The 20,494-nt window shown below is 41.2% G+C and overlaps 1 protein-coding gene and 1 long non-coding RNA gene across 3 annotated transcripts; both read right to left on the bottom strand.

Moving 5' to 3' along the window:
- Positions 1-1,601: 1,601 nt before the first annotated feature.
- LOC126824940 (peroxisomal sarcosine oxidase) lies at positions 1,602-5,111 on the bottom strand. Its single transcript, XM_056101683.1, has 5 exons — positions 5,106-5,111; positions 4,819-4,965; positions 3,923-4,072; positions 3,555-3,630; positions 1,602-3,006 (listed from the first exon to the last, which is right to left on the bottom strand). Exons 1-5 carry the CDS (start codon positions 5,109-5,111, stop codon positions 2,867-2,869), a joined length of 519 nt encoding a protein of 172 aa, XP_055957658.1. The 3' UTR covers positions 1,602-2,866.
- A 75-nt stretch (positions 5,112-5,186) lies between these two features.
- On the bottom strand, positions 5,187-19,433 carry LOC130013265 (uncharacterized). 2 transcript variants are annotated; one of them, XR_008788656.1, is made up of 6 exons: positions 19,332-19,433; positions 15,838-15,997; positions 13,339-13,487; positions 11,243-11,450; positions 9,525-9,710; positions 5,187-5,293 (listed from the first exon to the last, which is right to left on the bottom strand). It is a non-coding gene; the product is annotated as an uncharacterized LOC130013265 (long non-coding RNA). The 2 variants fall into 2 exon arrangements; XR_008788655.1 differs by lacking the exon at positions 19,332-19,433 and having other exon boundaries at positions 15,838-16,092.
- Between the last annotated feature and the right edge of the window lie 1,061 nt (positions 19,434-20,494).

The following is a 20,494-nucleotide window of genomic DNA, read 5'->3' as shown; positions in this document are numbered from 1 at the left end:
CCATGTTTATTTATATACTCTTCGATCCCTGTATTGGCCCAGAAAGTTCATCCAGATTTTCCGGCGTGGTTCCCCCTTGTTAGTGATGGAGGATCCAGGACGGAGGGCCTGACAAGGACAACTGTCTAATCGTTCGGATGGGACGAAAAACCGAGGCCCCGAGTACACATTGGCGTACACGTAAAAGATCCCTTGACAGTTAAATTTGAATTTGATATAGGAGTAGACCGTTGTGCCGCTGTCCGGGCAAAATTTCCCTCATAGAACACTGTATGGCGTATGCCAGTCTTCATTAGCCCAGTTCGATGCAGAACAGTAGGACGTTAAACCCCATTTCATTTCATTTATTCATATACTCCACAAAAATACACTTTAATGTTTTGAGGTTATTGTCGTCTGTCGTCGCAAGCGCTACAAGTAACGACCCGACCGTAAATGTACAATATATATTGTCTGATATATATCCCCGGCTGACCCATGTTTCTCCAAACCACATAACTGACATGCGTAGGCAAACGTGAAATTGGCACGTTATTCGGGATTCGACAATAACACAGGTGAGTGCATAAGAGAACCGCCCCGTTCCACGCCAACAAACCAGTCAACACCCCACTCGCTTAACATACGGCCGTCTCCTTGTTAGTTAGACACCGAATGTTCATTTACACCTACGTCGAAGGTAGCGAGGAAAGGATCTGATGGAAAGTTGAACGGTCTGCTGCCGAATCTCGAATAATGGGCTGGTTCTTTATTCGTAAATCGCGTTCCACGCCAAGTCAACACCCAAGTCACTTAACATACGGTTGTCTCCTTGTTAGTTTGACACCGAGCGTTCATTTACACCTACTTGGAAATGAAATGAAATGAGGTTTAACGTCCTACTGTTTTGCTCCGAACTGGGCTAATGAAGACGGCACCTACTTGGAAGGTAGCGAGGAAAGGATCTGATGGAAAGTTGAACGGTCTACTGCCGAATCCCGAATAATGTGCTGGTTCTTTATTCGTAAATCGCGAATCCCTACCTTGCATCGGACTATTACCATCCTACATCCGACTGTAGGGGTAAGTAAACGTTGGGTGAACCAAATTATGACTGGTTAATAGTTCGATCACGATTTTATTATTCCCAATTAACCAGTGCATAGCAGAATAATGCAGAAACAAAACTAATTGCGTGACAAACGAGGCTATCAACACGGATACAATGTAAACAGTAATGTTTGAAGACAAACAATACTATTTCACCGTTTTTAATACCTTAAATCACTGTCCAAAGTTTTAGGGAAGACCCCAGATTAAACGAAGGGCTGTCATGTTGCTGTACTTGGGATAGATTTGATTGAACGGAAGTATAGACAAACTCCCTCAAAAGCTCAAGTATCAGAAGCCAATCCAGCAATGGCCAGAGAGGGATTTCCCGGGCCATTGCTTCAGGAATATGGGTTTAGTGAGGCAACTTCTTACACACTGAGCCATCATGCTTCACTTATGGCTTTCTTAATTTAAAACTATCTATTTAGATCTATAACTATATTAATATCGGGTTTCATGGCAACCCAAAGCATTATAGGCCACATTATAAATGAATGAAAATCAAAAAATAGTTTTATATATTTTATTCATTAAATAAACTAAAGACGAAAAATATTAACAAAATCGTATCAATAATTATAATGTGTTTATAACAACATCATGTGACAAACAAAATTAATTATTTGTGACAATCTCACCTAAATTTCGTTTCGTTTTTAATACTTTCAATGACCTCCACTCTATATGATTGTGCGAGGTCACGTCTGGGGTCAACCTAGCTGAAAAGTGTACCAAATAGTGTAACCTCGTTGATGCGAGGCCTTCCCATGTATAAAACGCAAGATTTGAGGGTTTCGTGTGGAATATTTTTACATCAAAATATTGAACCCGGGATGATAATGGCAGAAGAGTTTTTTTAGTACCTAGTGTTTTTCAACACACTAGTTGCATAAGCTATTTCAATTAAAATTGACTTAGAATAAAGGTCGCTTCTAAGACGTCAAAGTGTCTATGTGTCAGATGAGGGTTGTGAAACTATGCCTTAGTTAACACTGACACCAGGTACAGACATTTTTATTATTCAAGTTAAACTTGCTTTAAAGGGACAATAACACTCTTGCTGGCTTGATAGCTCCAGAAAATAAAATATAGTCTTATTCTAAGTACTAGATGTGTAAGTGTCCTACCTGTTGTGTAAATTATCCATTAAATCCTATTTTACTTGTCCAGAGGGTTCAAAAAATATTTTTAAATAAAGTCACATTTGAAAAGCTTTATGTCAGGCTTTTCAAATCATTTAGTTGAATTTTTCCAATTTTTTAAATTAGGTGTGTTAAGATGAAATTTGTATCATCAATTAATTGGAATATTGTAAAATAGTACAATTTGTTGACCAGAATATAGATTGGGACATATTATTATTCAGTTACAACAAGAGTGGTATTGAGCCTTTAAGAAAGACTGAATATCAGCATTAAATTTGTTGTTTAATCCAGGGTATTTTTCAACACACAGTTGCATAATATATTTCAAAAATCTCTTTTTAGATCTCAAATTGTTCTGTGTCAAGTGGAGGGTTGATAAGTTAGACATATTTATTATTATTCAATAGTTAAGCCTACTTAAAGACACCCTGAGTATTATCATTTTATGTGCTCCAGTAAATAATTTTTGATTTTGCTTTGATCGATTTTCGTTAAATCAAAAGATAATCATATTATTCAAAATTCGTTAGATTGATCTTTCTTGAATCTTTTCACATTGATTATTATTCAATAAATCAGGAATTTTTAGACCTGGCTTGTCCAATCATTATATCATTCTATATCTCTATCTATAACTTGGACGAAAAGCTCACAGCTCCTTTATCAAATCTCGATATTTTAAACCAATCCATATCAAACGCTGGTGTTTTTGCCAGAACCAAATCACTTAACACTTTTCCTACAACTGGTGCTAGCTTGAATCCATGACCTGGAAGAAACGAAAAATAAATTTCGTGAAAAAATTTGAAATAACTACCCGGGGACATTTATAATAACGGTGTAAAACATCTTAATAATTGGCCTTTCCTAAGAAACACCCCCGGTCTTTCCATGACTGGTGGGGGTGGGGGTGGATGGGATGGATGGCCGAATGGTTAACGCATGCCGCTTGAATCAAGAGGCGTGGTTTCGATTGCCCCCATTCATTCACTTGATTTGTTATTTGTTGTGTATTTCTTGGAATGTCGAATAGCCTGTCTTGTCAGTAAGTTTGTCTTATCGGTTTTATTTTGTTGCGTGTAGTGCGGATCTCCTGCAAGTATTATTACAAACAACTGGTAGCCGTTCAAATGTCTCAAAACAAGGAGTCGGATATTTCCATCTTGCCTTGGTTCACACAACACCCGGTTAGCTATATACTTCTCGTTGTACTACAGTTCTAATCTTGAAATGATATAGTCACTTTAAACTATTTCTTATATGCCTGCCATACCCCTTTAGGATCTCGTATGAATAACAATAACAGTAAAACCTTACCAGAGAAACCGGCCGCTATGATAATATTTTCATATTTTGGATGACGATCAAGGAAAAGATGAGTATCTGGCGAATTCTAGAAACAGAAATAAAGCAAAATAATTATAACCAAATTATTATACAGATTATTTTGTTTTAATCTAAACAAAATCTAGAAATCCTACCGGGCTAATGAAGAAGGCGGGGAAACGCCAAGCCCCCCCCCCCCCGTCCTTCACCAATTGCAAGTGGAAACCTTGCCGGACAATCTTGCGCAACTTCCTGGCCAACAACGGGGTAGAACCCGTGACGTAATTCAATTGGCCTCAGTCTACTAGGGGTCATTGTAAACAGTCTTAACAGGACGATAAATGTTAGAATATTGTTACCGTATAAATACAGGTTTCTTCTATAGCAGGTACAGGGTTTAACCATGGAAACGTTTTCGCGATGTATTTCATCATTCTCTCTCGCACCCAGCTGGCATCAACATCTTCTCTCTTGTGGGGATCCACCACGGGACCAGCGTGCAAACATATCTTATAAAACAACAAACCCAGTATGGAATATCACATATCTTATAAAACAATAAACCCAGTATGGAATATCACATATTTAATAAAACAACAAACCCAGTATGGAATATCACATATCTAATAAAACAACAGATACAGTATGTAATATCAGATCGTAGGATTACAAAATCATTTTGTAAAACAATACAAATCAACTCCCTCTGATATGGTCGTGATGCTCTCTGGACAGCGTCTCTGCTGTAGGCAATTACTTAGAGGTTACAATCAAAGAACTAGCTGCTGTCCCTTCAACTGTCTATTCATAAAGAAGGTACGCTTATTCTTTTCGAATTAAGGATATGTTGATTGGTATCAGTAGAAGCTAATCGGTTTTTCGCCCCATCTGAACGACTAGACAGCTGTCCTTGTCAGCCCCCACCCCTTTCCTGCATCATTGACAAGGGGGAACACGTCGGAAAATCTGGAGGAATCGAACACCCGACCTCCAGACTCGCGAGTCAGCTTCTTACCCGCTTAGCCACCGTGACCCCCTTATGGATACGTTATATGGAACGCAACGTAGTATTAGTGAAGGTCTACGCGGGGTCATATGAAGCTCTGTGTTTAGTGATCCAGTAGGATTAGTAATATAAGTATTTACCTTGACTGACCCCTGATATTAATCACGGGGGAAACCGAACGTCCTTCCAGGGACATTTGAGGCGACCCTAGTGCCAAAGTAGGATTTAATTTAAATTATTAGCATTTACCTTGACTAACTCCGGATATTCATCACTGGGTAAACCGTAAATGGATATGCCCTCAGAGCCAATTGGGTCAATAAAACACGGGAATTTATCAGCTGAGTGCATCCCAACTACCTTTTCTTTCCAATACAGTACCGATATTCGTTCGACCTAAATAATACAATACATCGATTCATGTATAGTCCAGCGGCTAAGTCGAAATATATGGCAGAATATTTCAGTTTGTGGAGAAATTATGAAACTTAGCACACTTATAGGGGACCCCTGTAGGATCATTTTTCGATTAGGACCCACATCTGAAACGCCCCCTTGTGGCCGCCATATTGGATTCCAAGATGGCCGCCATATTTGACATACTTTTATCTATGGATATGGATATGCCCTCAGAGCCAATTGGGTCAATAAAACACGGGAATTTATCAGCTGAGTGCATCCCAACTACCTTTTCTTTCCAATACAGTACCGATATTCGTTCGACCTAAATAATACAATACATCGATTCATGTATAGTCCAGCGGCTAAGTCGAAATATATGGCAGAATATTTCAGTTTGTGGAGAAATTATGAAACTTAGCACACTTATAGGAGGGGACCCCTGTAGGATCATTTTTCGATTAGGACCCAACTCTGAAACGCACCCTTGTGGCCGCCATATTGGATTCCAAGATGGCCGCCATATTTGACATACTTTTATCTATAACTTCGAAACTAAGGCACATAGAAATGTGATTTCAGTGTCTACCCCCACATTTTCGGGGTCAAGGAATCCAGTAAATTCATTAGTTTGAATTTTCGATGTCGGCCATATTTGATTCCAAGATGGCCACCATATTTGACATACTTTTGCCTATTACTTTGAAACTAAGGCAGATAGAAATGTAATTTCAGTGTCTACCCTCACATTTTCGGGGTCAAGGAATCCAGTAAATTCATTAGTTTGAACTTTCGATGTCGGCCATATTGGATTCCAAGATGGCAGCCATATTTGACATACTTTTGCCTATAACTTTGAAACTAAGGCAGATAGAAATGTATTTTCAGTGTCTACCCCCACATTTTCGGGGTCACGGAATCATTAGTAAATTCATTAGTTTGAACTTCCGATGTTGACTACGTCGGCTCACGTCAATCCGATTGACTTGAAATAGTTATGACGTCATAAGGCTAATGACGTCATCATCAATGCCGTATAGAAGCAATCTCGTTTTACCAGAGAAAATTATTTTTGGTTATTTGTTTCTCTGGCAAAGATCATCTGCCATCTTGGATTTTTGGTTGCCAGATCTGAATTTCCACTCAATTTTCATTTCTTCTCTAGTCAATATGGCAGACAGTTTCTCATATCTATTGATTTGATGAATGAAATATTCTCTATATAAGCAAATATGGAGAGGAAACAGCTGCTTTTGAAGGAGGAAAACAAAATTTTGAAACCAATTTATTCAATTCTGGTAACCCTAAGAGGAAATAATTTCGATTTTAACAATTTCTGCATGGAATGCTACTTCACACAACTTCAACTTCAGGATCAAAATTTTCGGATTTATCACCTGAAAATCTATCAGTTGAGCAAATTTGGTGAGTATGGGTGGCCTAGTTTAGCTGCAAGGCAGCATTGGGGCTGACTGAACTGAAAAATGACAGGGCTCTGTTTTCGAGATTGTACATTGCATGTCAAACTAGAGAAGGCGAATTTGATGAATTCTTCCGGCACGAGAACCAGTCAACTCAACCGTCACTGGCAACTGGTGGTCAAATGCGTCAAGGTGACAAGCATAACCTTTTGGACTGCCTGGAAGGAAACTTGACACACAGTCATAATAATTCCTTGGATGTTGATTGTAAAGTTCTCGATGGACCTGCTGTAGTTCACTTTCTGGGTCCGGGAACCTGCTGTACCTTTGAGGATTATGCCAAGGTATTCCTACAATATGTGGTGAAGGAACTGGACACTGTCAGTCGAATCGATATTGTATGGGATATTTGATAGTTTGAAAACCGTAACAAGAGAGAAGAGAGGCTGTGGCACTCGGCGTCGGGTTCCATCGTCCACAAGATTCCCCGGCAACTGGCCAGCCTTTCTTCGGATCACCGAAAACAAAGAGGAGTTGTTTCGGTTTCTTGCGCAGAAATTTGCGCACTTATATGGAGGTACCAAAGTGATCTACAGCACGGTGGATGATCAAGTTGTGTGCTCATCTAGAGGAACCATAAGTTCAGCGCTTGCTCCCTGCTCTCATGAGGAAGCAGACTCGAGGATCTTCGTCCATATTAAGGACATGGCTCAGCAAGGACACACGAAAGTGATGATTCGCACTGTCGATACTGGCGTGGTGGTCATAGCAGTTGCCAAGTTCTTGCAGATTGGCCTGGAAGAGCTGTGGGTTGCCTTTGGCACTGGTTAGAACTACAGACACATTAGGATACACCAGATAGTCAGCCGCATCGGGCCAGAGAAGTCGCAGGCACTGTCATTTTTCCATGCGTTTACAGGCTGCGACACAGTGTCATTCTTCTCAAACCGTGGAAAGAAGTCCGCTTGGCAGGCATGGGAGGCATATCCGGATGCTACAGAGGCCTTCCACGCACTGTGTTCCAGGCTTCGTGACATATCGAAGGTGACCCTGGAGCGGTTTGTGGTCCTGATGTATGATCGCACCAGCGAACTTCAAGGTGTGGATGCTGCAAGGCGCCATCTCTTCTCAAAGAAGTCCAGGGAGATAGAAAATATACCTCCGACATCAGCAGCCCTACTGCAACATACGAAGAGAGCTGCATTGCAAGCAAGCCACATCTGTGATCAGTGCTTAGTGCCCAAGCCATTTGTTCCCTCACCAGGTGATTGGGGTTGGGAGAAGTGCTATGGACAATGGGCAATTGTATGGACCACGCTTCCTGAGGCCGCCAAGGCTTGCTACGAGTTACTTAGCTGCAAGTGCAAGAAGACGTGCAAGGGAAACTGCAAGTGCCACAGGGCAAACCTGCAGTGTACTTCACTGTGTGCTTGCGATGGACAGTGTTATGGAAAATGATAGTCATTCGTATTGATTTTATGGTTATTGCGCCTAAGGTTAGAAACTAGTAATTTACTTCTAACTTCTATTAATTGTTTACTTCTATACCAATCTCGTTTCACCAGAAACATTTTTTTTTTTTTTTGATTTTTGCTGTGTCTCTGGAACACACGGCCGCCATTGGTGCCTATTGAAATCGCAGCTAAACTAGGCCACCCATACTCACCAAATTTGCTCAACTGATAGATTTTCAGGTGATAAATCCGAAAATTTTGGTCCTGAAGTTGAAGTTGTGTGAAGTAGCATTCCATGCAGAAATTGTCAAAATCGAAATAATTTCCTCTTAGGGTTACCAGAATTGAATAAATTGGTTTCAAAATTTTGTTTTCCTCCTTCAAAAGCAGCTGTTTCCTCTCCATATTTGCTTATATAGAGAATATTTCATTCATCAAATCAATAGATATGAGAAACTGTCTGCCATATTGACTAGAGAAGAAATGAAAATTGAGTGGAAATTCAGATCTGGCAACCAAAAATCCAAGATGGCAGATGATCTTTGCCAGAGAAACAAATAACCAAAAATAATTTTCTCTAGTAAAACGAGATTGCTTCTATACGTCATTGATGATGACGTCATTAGTCTTATGACGTCATAACTATTTCAAGTCAATCGGATTGACGTGAGCCGACGTAGTCAACATCGGAAGTTCAAACTAATGAATTTACTGGATTCCTTGACCCCGAAAATCTGGGGTATGTGCCTTAGTTTCAAAGTTATAGGCAAAAGTATGTCAAATATGACGGCCATCTTGAAATTCAAGATGGCGGCCACCAGGGGGCGTTTCAGAGTTGGGTCCTAATCGAAAAATGATCCTCCAGGGGTCCCCTATAAGTGTGCCAAGTTTTATAATTTCTCCACAAACTGAAATATTTTTCGACTTAGCCGCTGGACTAGTAAACAATGGAGATATTCCAATCTGACTAAAACACAGATCCTATTTCGTTTCGTTTTTATTTCTCAAAATTTCGTTTTACTTATCTTCACTACTACAGGATCTGGAAGAGTTGTTATATAACCGGCATTTTGGTTGCAGTGAGGGATTAGCCAATGAAACGGTCTGTTACGGCGACTTCTTGGCGTCATATGCACGGAACTGTGGGTAAACCACTCGAAACGTCAACGCTGATTAATTAATCAATGTATGAGGTCATGGGGTCACTAGCCGCCCGTGCGACCCTGTCACGACCTTCGACTACAACTTGTCAGATCTTCATGGGCTTCAATATAGATCTGTATTTGAATAATACAAAAGAACGTCGATTCGCGTAAGTAAAGGACAAACCCAACCTGATCAACAAAAATACATGGATTCATGTTAGTTACGGAGATGTCTTTATACCCGAAATGGTCTGAGGAACAAGGTATTGTGTTCCAGACTAATTTGGTAAGAGGTGGAAAGGGGCGAACAACTTAACTTAAATAAGTAACTTAAATCATCTAACTGTGTCAAATAAAAAAAAACCCCAAAAACAAGGACGACCACTTCAAAGGTGATCGAAGTCCCAAAGTCTCCAGTAAATTATTTGTACAATAAATTCAAGCTACGGTGATTGACTGTGGAAGAAGCCTTTGTGTCCGTGTACCAATTTATATCTTGTTCAGGAGACAGAGTCACAAACACAGTGTCAACCTACCTTTAGAGGTAATTGAAGTCCAGTTTTAGCCAGTATGTTATTGGTGTATGGACCTAGAGCTAGAACGACATTTCTTCCTCTAAACTGATTTCCGGTCGTGGTTCTCAGGGTAACTATATCTCCTGGTATCACGTCATCAACCCGTTCACCATCACGTAAAGTTCCACCATATTTCTTAAATTGTTCCTGAATCGGAAAATAACATCCTAAATCAGAAAATAACAAAATACTCTTCAAGTCTAGGGTGGGCGTGGTAACTACTAATTTAGTATGAGACGCAAGATCCCGTTGGGGCCATAAAATACAATATTAATATCGTTAGGAGAGTTTCTCGCTCTCCAGCTCTGATAAATTTTGGACGATGGCATTTCGAAGCCTATGTGTAAGGGGACGCAAAATTCAAACCCATGACGCAAAGTGCGTCATTGCATCACACTCCCTGCCTCAAATACCCCGAATACGTGTCGTTAAATGAAAGATAGCTGATTTTAATTCAATCTTTCGCTCGGTAGTTATCGGATAATGCCAGCTGATAATTTCTGGACGTTCATCACATATGGTATGTTTCTAATTCAATAATAGTGGTAGGATAAGTGCCTGATTAACCATTACACAAATAAGGCACGTGCCTTAGGGCCAGCCAAAAATCAGGGCCCCCAAAAGTATAGAGTAAAAAAGTTGTGATCTAGCTACTGTTATCTTATAGTAATTACAGTACTGTCAAAACAAGTTGGTTCTGAACATTTTGGTAATACATTTTCTATTAAATTTAACGTTCTTCCTTTTATCCTTGAACCCAATATATCTGTATTTTCAGGCTACCCATCAAAATGTGTCTAAAGGCCAGCAGAGCCATAATCCGGCATTGGGTAGGATATCGGAGTAGCCTGCGAAATCCCCGAGGTTAGTCAAACGACCTTACATCTTGTCATATAACTAAAACCGGGATGAGAGTTCCGATGACCTAGTGGGGTAGAGTGTATAGGCTTTGAGTTGCATTGGCTGAGAAAGTTTATCCAGATTTTCCGGCGCGGTTTCCCCTTGTCAGTGATGCAGGACGGAGGGCCTGACAAGGACAGCTGTCTAGTCGTTCGGATGGGACGAAAAACCAAGGTTCTGTGTACAAATTGGCGTGCAAGTAAAAGATCCTTGGCAGTTGGAATTCAATATAAGAGCAGGCCGTAGCGCCGCTGCCCGGGCAAAAATTCCCTCATAGCACACTGTGTGGCATATGCCCGTCTTCATTAGCCCAGTTTAGGAGTAGAACAGTAGGACGTTAAACCCCATTTCATTTAATTTTCATTTCATTTGCTTTGAGGTCTTGCTGGTCGGTCACCTCTAGCTTGTGTGAGCGTATGTAGCTTGGAAATAGGGGCGCCTTCTCAACCTCGTCGGTTTACTCTGGTTTCCTCCCACAGGGAAGACCCCAGTGCATGCGCTAAATATACTAAAAATAAAAAATGAAAATAAAAACTTCAGTGGAAGCGGACGTTAAACACTACGAAGAACAAAAGCGGGAACGATTCAATCACTAGATAGTTCCACGCTTTATGGTCTACATTGGTATTTCCCGAACAGTCAGTAGGTCTGCGTCCTAGGCTCGTGGAACGCAGACTATCAATTACAACTTATTATGTAATATTATAGCCCTACTTGTACTTTTTTTTTTTTTAAATTAGTGTTGACGTTTCGCACAGAATTGAATTCAAATGTATCACCTGAAAAGCTTTCAGTGATTTATCAGCGTAGAGTATTCCACCTTGGTAGTCGTAAATACCCACATAATCATCCGGCACTGTAACATTAGGGAATTCGGATTTCAGCTCTGGTAATGTGAGTGCTCTGTATGGAGCTTTGTTGACCTTTAACCCTGTTTCTACTGGTTCCAGAATAGATGGTGGGGATACATAGAGGGCTCCACAATTACTGAAACAAGATAAACATTAATTGTTTAATATCATACTTTTCATAAAAACCTGAAAATAATGTATGAAAATGTTTAGATTTACATGGATGAATGACGCAACAAAACCAGTAGCCCACAGTAGCTAAATCGTCCGGGCAGTCAACAAGTGTTGTCGCATATTTTTACTTCTTTCGGTAATGAAACATTTATAATACACTAAAATCTGATTAAGAGTAACAACTCATGAAGTAATTATCAGAAAACCATTAGAATTTGTTTGGTTTTTATAAAGTTCTGCCCCATGCTAACGTTTAGTATACAAAACTTTTAATATCATGGATTTAGCTGTTCAAGTCATAAAAATTCATTGAAAATCAGTATACTTGTTCGTCTCAAGCTCTTAACTGTGACAGTAATTATCGAAAATCACTGAAAATGAATAGACTTCTTTGTCTTATGACCTTAAACACTGTGTATAAATTTAAAGTCAATTGGATATTGACTTTCGCCTCTAGAGCGTCCACAAGACTTTTCAAAGTGATCAAGGGCCATAACTCTGACAGTAAATATCGAAAATCACTGAAAATGAAGAGACTTCATCTCAATGTGGGCGTATAAAAATAGATAGGTTTCGTTTCATGTGGAATCCTGTTCGATTTTTGAATTTACCGAAGTTCAACCATTCAACCATTTCCTGTTTAATTATGGTTTGTGGTTGCTTGTCCGCGTAAAAAAAGAATTTGTGTGAAATAAATGGACTGTTTCTATAAATTAAATGTGTCAGTAGATAACTGGAAATTGTGAATTTTGCCGTCCGCTGAAAGAAGTAAACTAGCTCTTAACGTATGTCCTCTGCTTTTGACTGTTCCGATGTAAAGGCCCGGTCCCAGTGGCCGATGGACTAAACGTATGCAAAAAGGACACAACGGGCGAGCAAACTTTCGGGGGTGGCTCCATCCGTTTTCATCCGCTCCAGAAATGGACAAAATTGACGAAAATTTCCGAAGTATGTAGCGGGGATGTTAAATAGATGTTCATCGGAAGCCTAGCGGATGAAAGCGGATGGAAGTGGATGACAGCTCCGAAGGGGTTATCGGGGATAATTTCGAAGCGGACGCATAGTGGAAAGAGCGGAAGCATAGCGGGTGAAGCGGATGCATCACGTACTATAGGAGATGCATAAGCTTACAACCTTTCTATTTCCGTGCTACTAACGATGTATAGACGTTCTATGTACCTTATCTTTCCTCCCTCTTTCCGTTTTCAGCTGGAGCGGATGTGAGTTGCGAGGATGCAGAGAGGATACAGTGGACGTTTAACGGATGATAACGGACATGGAACGTTTGGTGCTCGTATATGTCGCGCATTTACATCGTACACGGCAGAAAGTTCATCCGTTATAAAAGTTTTGTGCCGCTCAAAACTTTTTCCGCGAATGAAATCAAAGTGAACGGATGCTCAAGGGATAGAGCGTATGAAACACGTATGCAATGAGTACACAACGGATGCATGACGTTGTCAAACGGAGGGCACGTTTTTTTCCCCCGTTTTACATCCTCTTTGCATCCGTAAGTGCAGTGGGACCGGGCCTTTAGATGTTAGCACATCAGAGATTGGTTTAACGTTCACTAGACACAAACTAGGTCATTTCGGGACTAACATATGGTTCAATTTATTTCAATAATTCGCTTGCGCGTAGGGGTCTTTAGCAGTGGGAGGAAACCCGGAGAAAACCCACGAGGTTGGATAGGCGACCCCACTCCTTGCCACGTACATCTAGGGAATCGATACGACGCCGGTTGACTCAATGGCAGGCCTTATGATACAGCGCGCAGACGCTAACCATTCGGCCATCTAATCCCCCACCACACCAGAATATCAAATAGTAACATCTTATTGAGTACTCACTTGTATAGCTTTTCACCACATTCTTCTTCTAAGACATTCCACCCTTCAAAACTATCTTTCATCATGGCAGAATATATCGCCTGGGGATAGGCTCGTCGTGTAATACGACTCTGTCCATGTGAACTGCCTCGACTGTGGGGTAGGGGAAACTGAAAATACCACAAAAAAACAGGCTTTGGTGGAGAGATTGAGAAAGGTTTAGATCGGGAAGGGAGGTGGCGAAATGCATAAATAGCACTTGCTTTGCCAGGCTTGTGTTCAACGATTCCATTGTATACTAAAGTTGCTGCTGTATTACCACGGTTAACTAAAACACTTTAACACCAGAAATCCTTAGAAATCAGCAATCTTCTTTAAGACAAGACAGTGAGAGAGAGAGAGAGAGAGAGAGAGAGAGAGAGAGAGAAATGGGGTTTAACGTCCACTCGACACAAACTAGGTCATTTCGGGACCAGCATATGGTTTAATTTTATTTCAATAATTCGCTTGCGCGTAGGGGTCATTAGCAGTGGGAAGAAACCGGAGGACCCGGAGAAAACCCACGAGGTTGGACAGGCGACCCTACTCCTTGTCACGTCCAACCGGGGATTCGAAACCACGCCAGTTGACTCAATGACAGGCTTTATGATATATAGCACGTGCGCTACGTTAATACTTGCAACAAGGCAAGGCATGTACTGAATTATAAAATTATTATCAAACGTATGCTATATGCAACACTGATAAATATATCGATCACGTGTGTTTATTTAAGATTTGATAAAACTCACATATGTTACTGATAAATGTATATATTACATGTATGTTATCATAACTGTGTCATAACACTGTTCTATTTATTGTACATATCATAACGAATCAGCCTGACAAGGATTGCTGTCTAGTGCTTCGGATGATATGAAAAACCGAGGTCCCGTGTATACATTGGAATGCACGTAAAAGACCCCTTGGCAATTGGAATTCGATATAAGTGTAGGCGATAGCGCCGCTGCCCGGGCAAAATTTCCCTCAAAGCACACTATATGGCGTATGCCCGTCTTCATTAGCCCAGTATAGGAGCAGAACAGTAGGACGTTAAACCCCATTTCATTTCATTTCATTTCATTTCATAACGAATCAGCCAAGCGAGTAAGCAACTACCCCAACCTATATACCTATTGTAGTAGATTCTTCGTACACAAGATTCCCTCAATATAGAACGCAACAAAGCGGCACGTCCTCATACCTATTGACGTGTCTTAATAAAAGAATCTACAGATATAATAATAAAGACGTTTGTCATTCCCGTGGATGTCTGTATGTAAAGAACGTGATCAGATGTATATAAATAAAATGAAATGGGGTTTAACGCCCTACTTTGTTTCTGCTCCAACTGGTATAATGAATATGGGCATATGCCATGCAGTGTGCTCTGGGGACATTTTGCCCAGTCATTGGCACTATAATATGGCCTACTCTTATTTCGAATTCCAGGCCAGTGTGTACACGGGGCCTCAGTTTTCCCGTCCTTTGCCACTGGGGGGGGGGGGCCGAATGGTTAGCAAATGCGCTCTGTATAATAAGGCCGGTCATTGAGTCAACTGGCGTGGTTTTGAATCCCCGGTTGTACGTGACAAGGAGTAGGGTGGTATGTCCAACCTCGTGGGTTTTTCCGGGTCCCCCGGTTTCCTCCCACTGCTAAAGACCCCTACGCGCAAGCGAATTATTGAAATAAAATTAAAACCATATGTTAGTCCCGAAATGACCTAGTTTGTGTCGAGTGGACGTTAAACCCAATTTCTCTCTCTCTCTCTCTCCCCTATGCACTGACAAGAAAAAATCACGAGCGAAAATCTCCTTGACCTTTCTCGACGAACATCAGGACCGAACACCGGGTCTCCAGGTTAGCGAGATAACGCCTTATTTAATTAAGCCATCGCAGCTCTAAAATATAAAACACAGAACAAAACATGAAATATAAATAAATCGATACTTTTTTTTATTTTACCCAAATAATGCCCCGAAATCACCACAACAAACATAATTAAATCAACATTGTTTTATAGTTATTTTATGTTTTACTAAATTTATGTTTTACTTAAATCAAAAAAGGAGCCACGGTGGCTAAGTGGGTAAGACGCTGGCTCGCTAGCCTGGAGGTCGGGTCTTCGATACCTGCATTGACCGAGAAAGTTCATCTGGATTTTCCGACGTGGTTACCCCTTGTCAGTGGTGCAGAACGGAGGGCCTGACAAGGACAGCTGTCTAGTCCTTCGGATGAAACGGAAAACCGAGGTCCCGTGTATATATTGGAATGCATGTAAAAGATCCCCTGGCAATTGGAATTCGATATAAGAGTAGGCGATAGTGCCGCTGCCCGGCACAATTTCCCTCATAGCACACTGTATGGGGTATACACGTCTTCATTAGCCCAGTATAGGAGCAGACCAGTAGGACGTTAAACTCCATTTCAATTCATTTCATTTAAATCAAATAAGTTCATAGTTATTTTTAGCTGACCTGTTCTAGTAGAAGTGTGGATTGACCTCGTTTAGCAAGTTGATATGCTGTAGATGACCCTTCTATACCAGCCCCTACTACAATAACATCATATATAATATCTCCTTTAGACATTTTCACACTTCAAATACTCCTCTCGACTTGATTATTCTTCTCTGGCCTAGATAACATACACATAAAAAGTACATAGAGTCAATCGATGTTAAAATCCCTGCCTATTCGCGGACATAGTTGTACACATTATGTGAAGGATATGGATACAGCTCACCAAATATTCCTATGGTAGGGCGAAAGTTATTTTTAGTCTTTCTCTCCCTTTCCTCCCTTTTTGTTGACTATTTGGTGTAGAATCGAAAAAAAGGGTCTAAATACATTTTCAGCTAGGCTTTGGTGAATATACATGATTTTGAGGCGGAAGGATACAAGAGTTGAGAGGTTGGTTAGGTTGAAATGTGGGGTGGACTATTGCATGTTTTATTATCTCTACTTCCAGTTTGTGTATCTCAAGTTTTCCATGGTGAACCTCATGTGTGCTAGTGGGCAAGAGGTTACCACATGTTGCTCCATCTGTGGTAGAAAGCTTTCTGCCCAACGAATATTCGGGAAAGAGTTAGAACCGGTCTAACAGACGAGAATTAACATTAAAATCAAACGGGGAAATCAGTAGTGATCTGTGACCATATAGTCATACATAAGCATAAGCCCGTGGTGACATACGCATAGACATCATAGCTAGTGTTCATCCAGTCAAGATTGGAGCTGCCGAGGTGAAAGACGTCTGGTCAGTTGCTGATAAAGGTTTACAACCCTCGTGGATCTTAGAGTCCGCTGGATGTACGCATTACTTTATCAATACCTGGGATAATGAAGACGGGCATACGCCATACAGTGTGCTATGAGGGAAATTTTGCCCAGACAGCGGCGCTACGGCCTACTCTTATATCGACTTCCAACTGCCAATGGATCTTGGGGGGGTTGGATGGCTGAATGGTTAGCGTGCGCGCGCTGTATCATAAAGTCTGTCATTGAGTCGACTGGCGTGGTTTCGAATCCCCGGTTGTACGTGACAAGGAGTAGGGTTTTCTCCGGGTCCTCCGGTTTCCTCCCACTGCTAAAGACCCCTACGCGCAAGCGAATTATTGAAATAAAATTAAACCATATGTTAGTCCCGATATGACCTAGTTTGTGTCGAGTAGACGTTAAACCCCATTTCTCTCTCTCTCTCTCTCTCCAATGGATCTTTTACGTGCACGCCAATGTGTACACGGTACCTCGGTTTTTTTTCGTTCCATCCGAACGACTAGACCGCTGTGCTTGTCAGGCTCTCCCTCCTGCATCCAATAGCAGTTAGACTAACGAAACGATCTTAGTAGGACAAAAATTACGGAAGCATATTAGGGCCAAATGAATAAATAAAGATAAGCAATACGTCCTAATTAGGAGATACTTAGTCCTAATTATGACTTGCCATTACGACGAAATTCGCATTAGAACATAATTATTAGATACTAAGTCATATTTAATACATAATACCTCGCTAAAAGTCATATATATACATACAAGAGTTACTATATCTTAATTAAGACAACATAGTGATATAGTGGTGTGAAGTGTGCGAGAGGTGTGTGCAGCATGCGAGAGGTGTGTATCGTTGAGGGAGGATTGCAGTGGGAGGGCGTGTGCGGTTTAAGTAAAGTGTGTGCAGAGGGTGTGAGAGAGGTATGCGGTGAGAGTGGGGTGTAGCATTGAGAGAGGATGCAGTGGGAGAGGGGTGCGCGGTATAAGTGGAGTGTGTGCGGTGAGAGACAGGTATGTAGAGGGTGGGAGAGAGGTGTGTGCAGTATGCCAGAGTTGGGAGAGTGTAGCGTTGGGAGAGGATTGCAGTGGGAGAGGGGTGTGCGGTTTAAGGTGAGTGTGTGCAGTATGAAACAGGTATACAGAGGGTGTATGCAGTATGCGAGAGGTGGGCAGCGTGTGTAGCGTTGTTCGAGGATTGTAGTCGGAGAGGGGTGTGCGGTTTATGTGGAGTCTGTGCGGTGAGACATGTATGCAGAGGTGTGAGAGAGGTGTGTGCAGTATGTTGATGGAGGATTGTAGTCGGAGAGGGGTGTGCGGTTTATGTGGAGTGTGTGCAGTGAGACATGTATGCAAAGGTGTGAGCGAGGTGTGTGCAGTATGCGAGAGGTGGACAGCGTGTGTAGTGTTGATGGAGGATTGCAGCTGAGAGTGGTGTGCGGTTTCAGTGGAATGTGTGCACTATGAGACAGGTATGTAGTTGGTGTGTGCAGTATGCGAGAGGTGGGCAGCATGTGTAGCGTTGAGGGACGATTGCAATGGGAGAGGTGTGTGCGGTTGAAGTATAGTGTGTGCAGTATAAAAGAGGTATACAGAGGGTGTGAGAGAGGTGTGTGCAGTATGGGACGGGTATGCAGAGGGTGTGAGTGGGGGTGTGTAGTTGGAGTAGGGTGCAATGTGTCAGAGAGGTGTGTTTAGCTGTGTGCTGAGTTACTAAGCAGGTGTAATGTTTAGTTTTATAAAAATGAAAAAATATAGGAGTTACTATTATATGCTTCCGTACAAAATGATGACATGAAATGGGGCGAAAATATTGGGAGTGATCTAAATATTTTTTTGTTTTAACTACTTTTATTGTTTTAGTCGTAAAATAAAATGAAGTGGTTCTTAACGGGGCTAATAAAGATGGGCATACGCCATGTGTGACATTTTGCCCGGAGAGCGGCACTATTATCTACTCTTATTTCGAATGCCATCTGCAAGCCAAATTGTTAATGGGAGCTCGGTTGTTCATCCTATCCGAACAACTAGACAGTGGTCCCTGCAACGCCTCTCTTCCTACACAACTGGGATCGAACCATCTCGTGACCTATTTGTTAAGGCCAGCTCAATTTTTTTTGTCAATGTCGCTGAGATATTGGCGAGATTGTAGGGTTAGAGTTGGGATTACCGCTAGCCTTGTTTACATCTCGTGACCTATTTGTTAAGGCCAGCTCAATTTTTTTGTCAAATGTCGCTGAGTTATTGGCGAGATTGTAGGGTTAGAGTAATCATTGGGGCTAGGTCCAAGGCTAAGGTTAGGGTTGGGATTACCGCTAGTCTTGTTTAAATCTCGTGACCTATAGCTAAATCTTGAGCTAGCCTTCTCATTTAGCACTAACCCTGAAGGAGATATTGAAATGAAATGAAATGAAATGGGGTTTAACGTCCTACTGTTCTGCTCCTATACTGGGCTAATGAAGACGGGCATACGCCATACAGTGTGCTATGAGGGAAATTTTGCCCGGGCAGCGGCGCTACGGCCTACTCTTATATCGAATTCCAACTGCAAAGGGATCTTTTACGTGCACGCCAATGTGTACACGGGACCTCGGTTTTCCGTTCCATCCGAACGACTAGACAGCTGTCCTTGTCAGGCCCTCCGTCCTGCATCACTGACAAGGGGGGAGCCACGCCGGAAGGAGATATTTGTTCCATACCTGTATTTAGCTTAAAACTGGTACGTGTTTAACCGCGTCCTGGATACTGACTCGGCTATTCATACACCACTTGCCTCGATGTGTGTATCTTTCTTTGCTTATATGGTAGATATAACACCAACAACAACATCAGCGGTCACAGATAACAGATAGATGTATTGTGTAAAATATTAAAGGTCATGGTCCACCTATTTTTTGTTTTCTAACAATACATAGATAACAATCACAACTACTACAATCAACTTATAAAATATTTCTTAAAGACGCAACAGTAAGCTGAAGATAACATTCGTGACATCACCGGCGAAACCGGAAGTAGCAGTTGCCGTTTAAACGGTCAATTTGGATACGAAATTGGACGGATTTACTAACCACGCCGTCATTTTCGAGCTTGGAGCGCCATATTGAAAGATATGCAACTCTTGATGACACCACTAATATTCTGTAATTAAGGGTAGTGAACTTGAATGTTTCACAAAGATGCACCGGGTGGCTACTATGCATATTTTGTTACAACACAGGCTACCGCCTTTAGTCCTACGTTAACCAATGATTACTGTTTCTTGTATAGCAAAGGTGGCCGGATTCTGTGTTTCAATTATATAGTGTTTACTGTAATTACTATTTTTCGGTTTGACATCACGCTGAAGGCGGTTGGTCCCAAATGACCTAGTTTGTGTAGAGTGGACTTTAAACTCCGTCTCTTCCTCCTCTTTATTTGATTAAATGATTAATTACAACCAGCTTTAACTGCCAAGAACTGGTAATTGGCCAGTTTTAATTTTACCAAATAACCGACATGATTATAAAAAGCAGGTTAACTTTCAATAACTTTGCCATCGATACTCTACGAAAGCCCAGAAGACTCATTCCAAATTCCAAATTCCAAATGCGAAATTCCAAATGCGAAATTCATGTCTTACCAATCAAATGAATAAAATAGCAAATTGACAGCCCCCCTCAATTAAACAAATTAGAATTAAATTAAATTGTAATTTTACACAACTAATTAGTGCTAGTTTACCCAACTGATGCCTATGCCGGATAAACACCCGTTCCAAATTACTAGATTCGAAATTGCAAATTCCAAATGCGAAATTCCAAATGCGACATAATCACGTTACATTACAATCATCATGGTTGCTGCAGAGAGGATATTACGC

The sequence above is a fragment of the Patella vulgata genome, chromosome 6 (assembly GCF_932274485.2).
Source record: "Patella vulgata chromosome 6, xgPatVulg1.2, whole genome shotgun sequence".
Taxonomy (NCBI): Eukaryota; Metazoa; Mollusca; class Gastropoda; family Patellidae; genus Patella; species Patella vulgata.
This window is presented reverse-complemented; position numbering and strand designations above follow the sequence as displayed.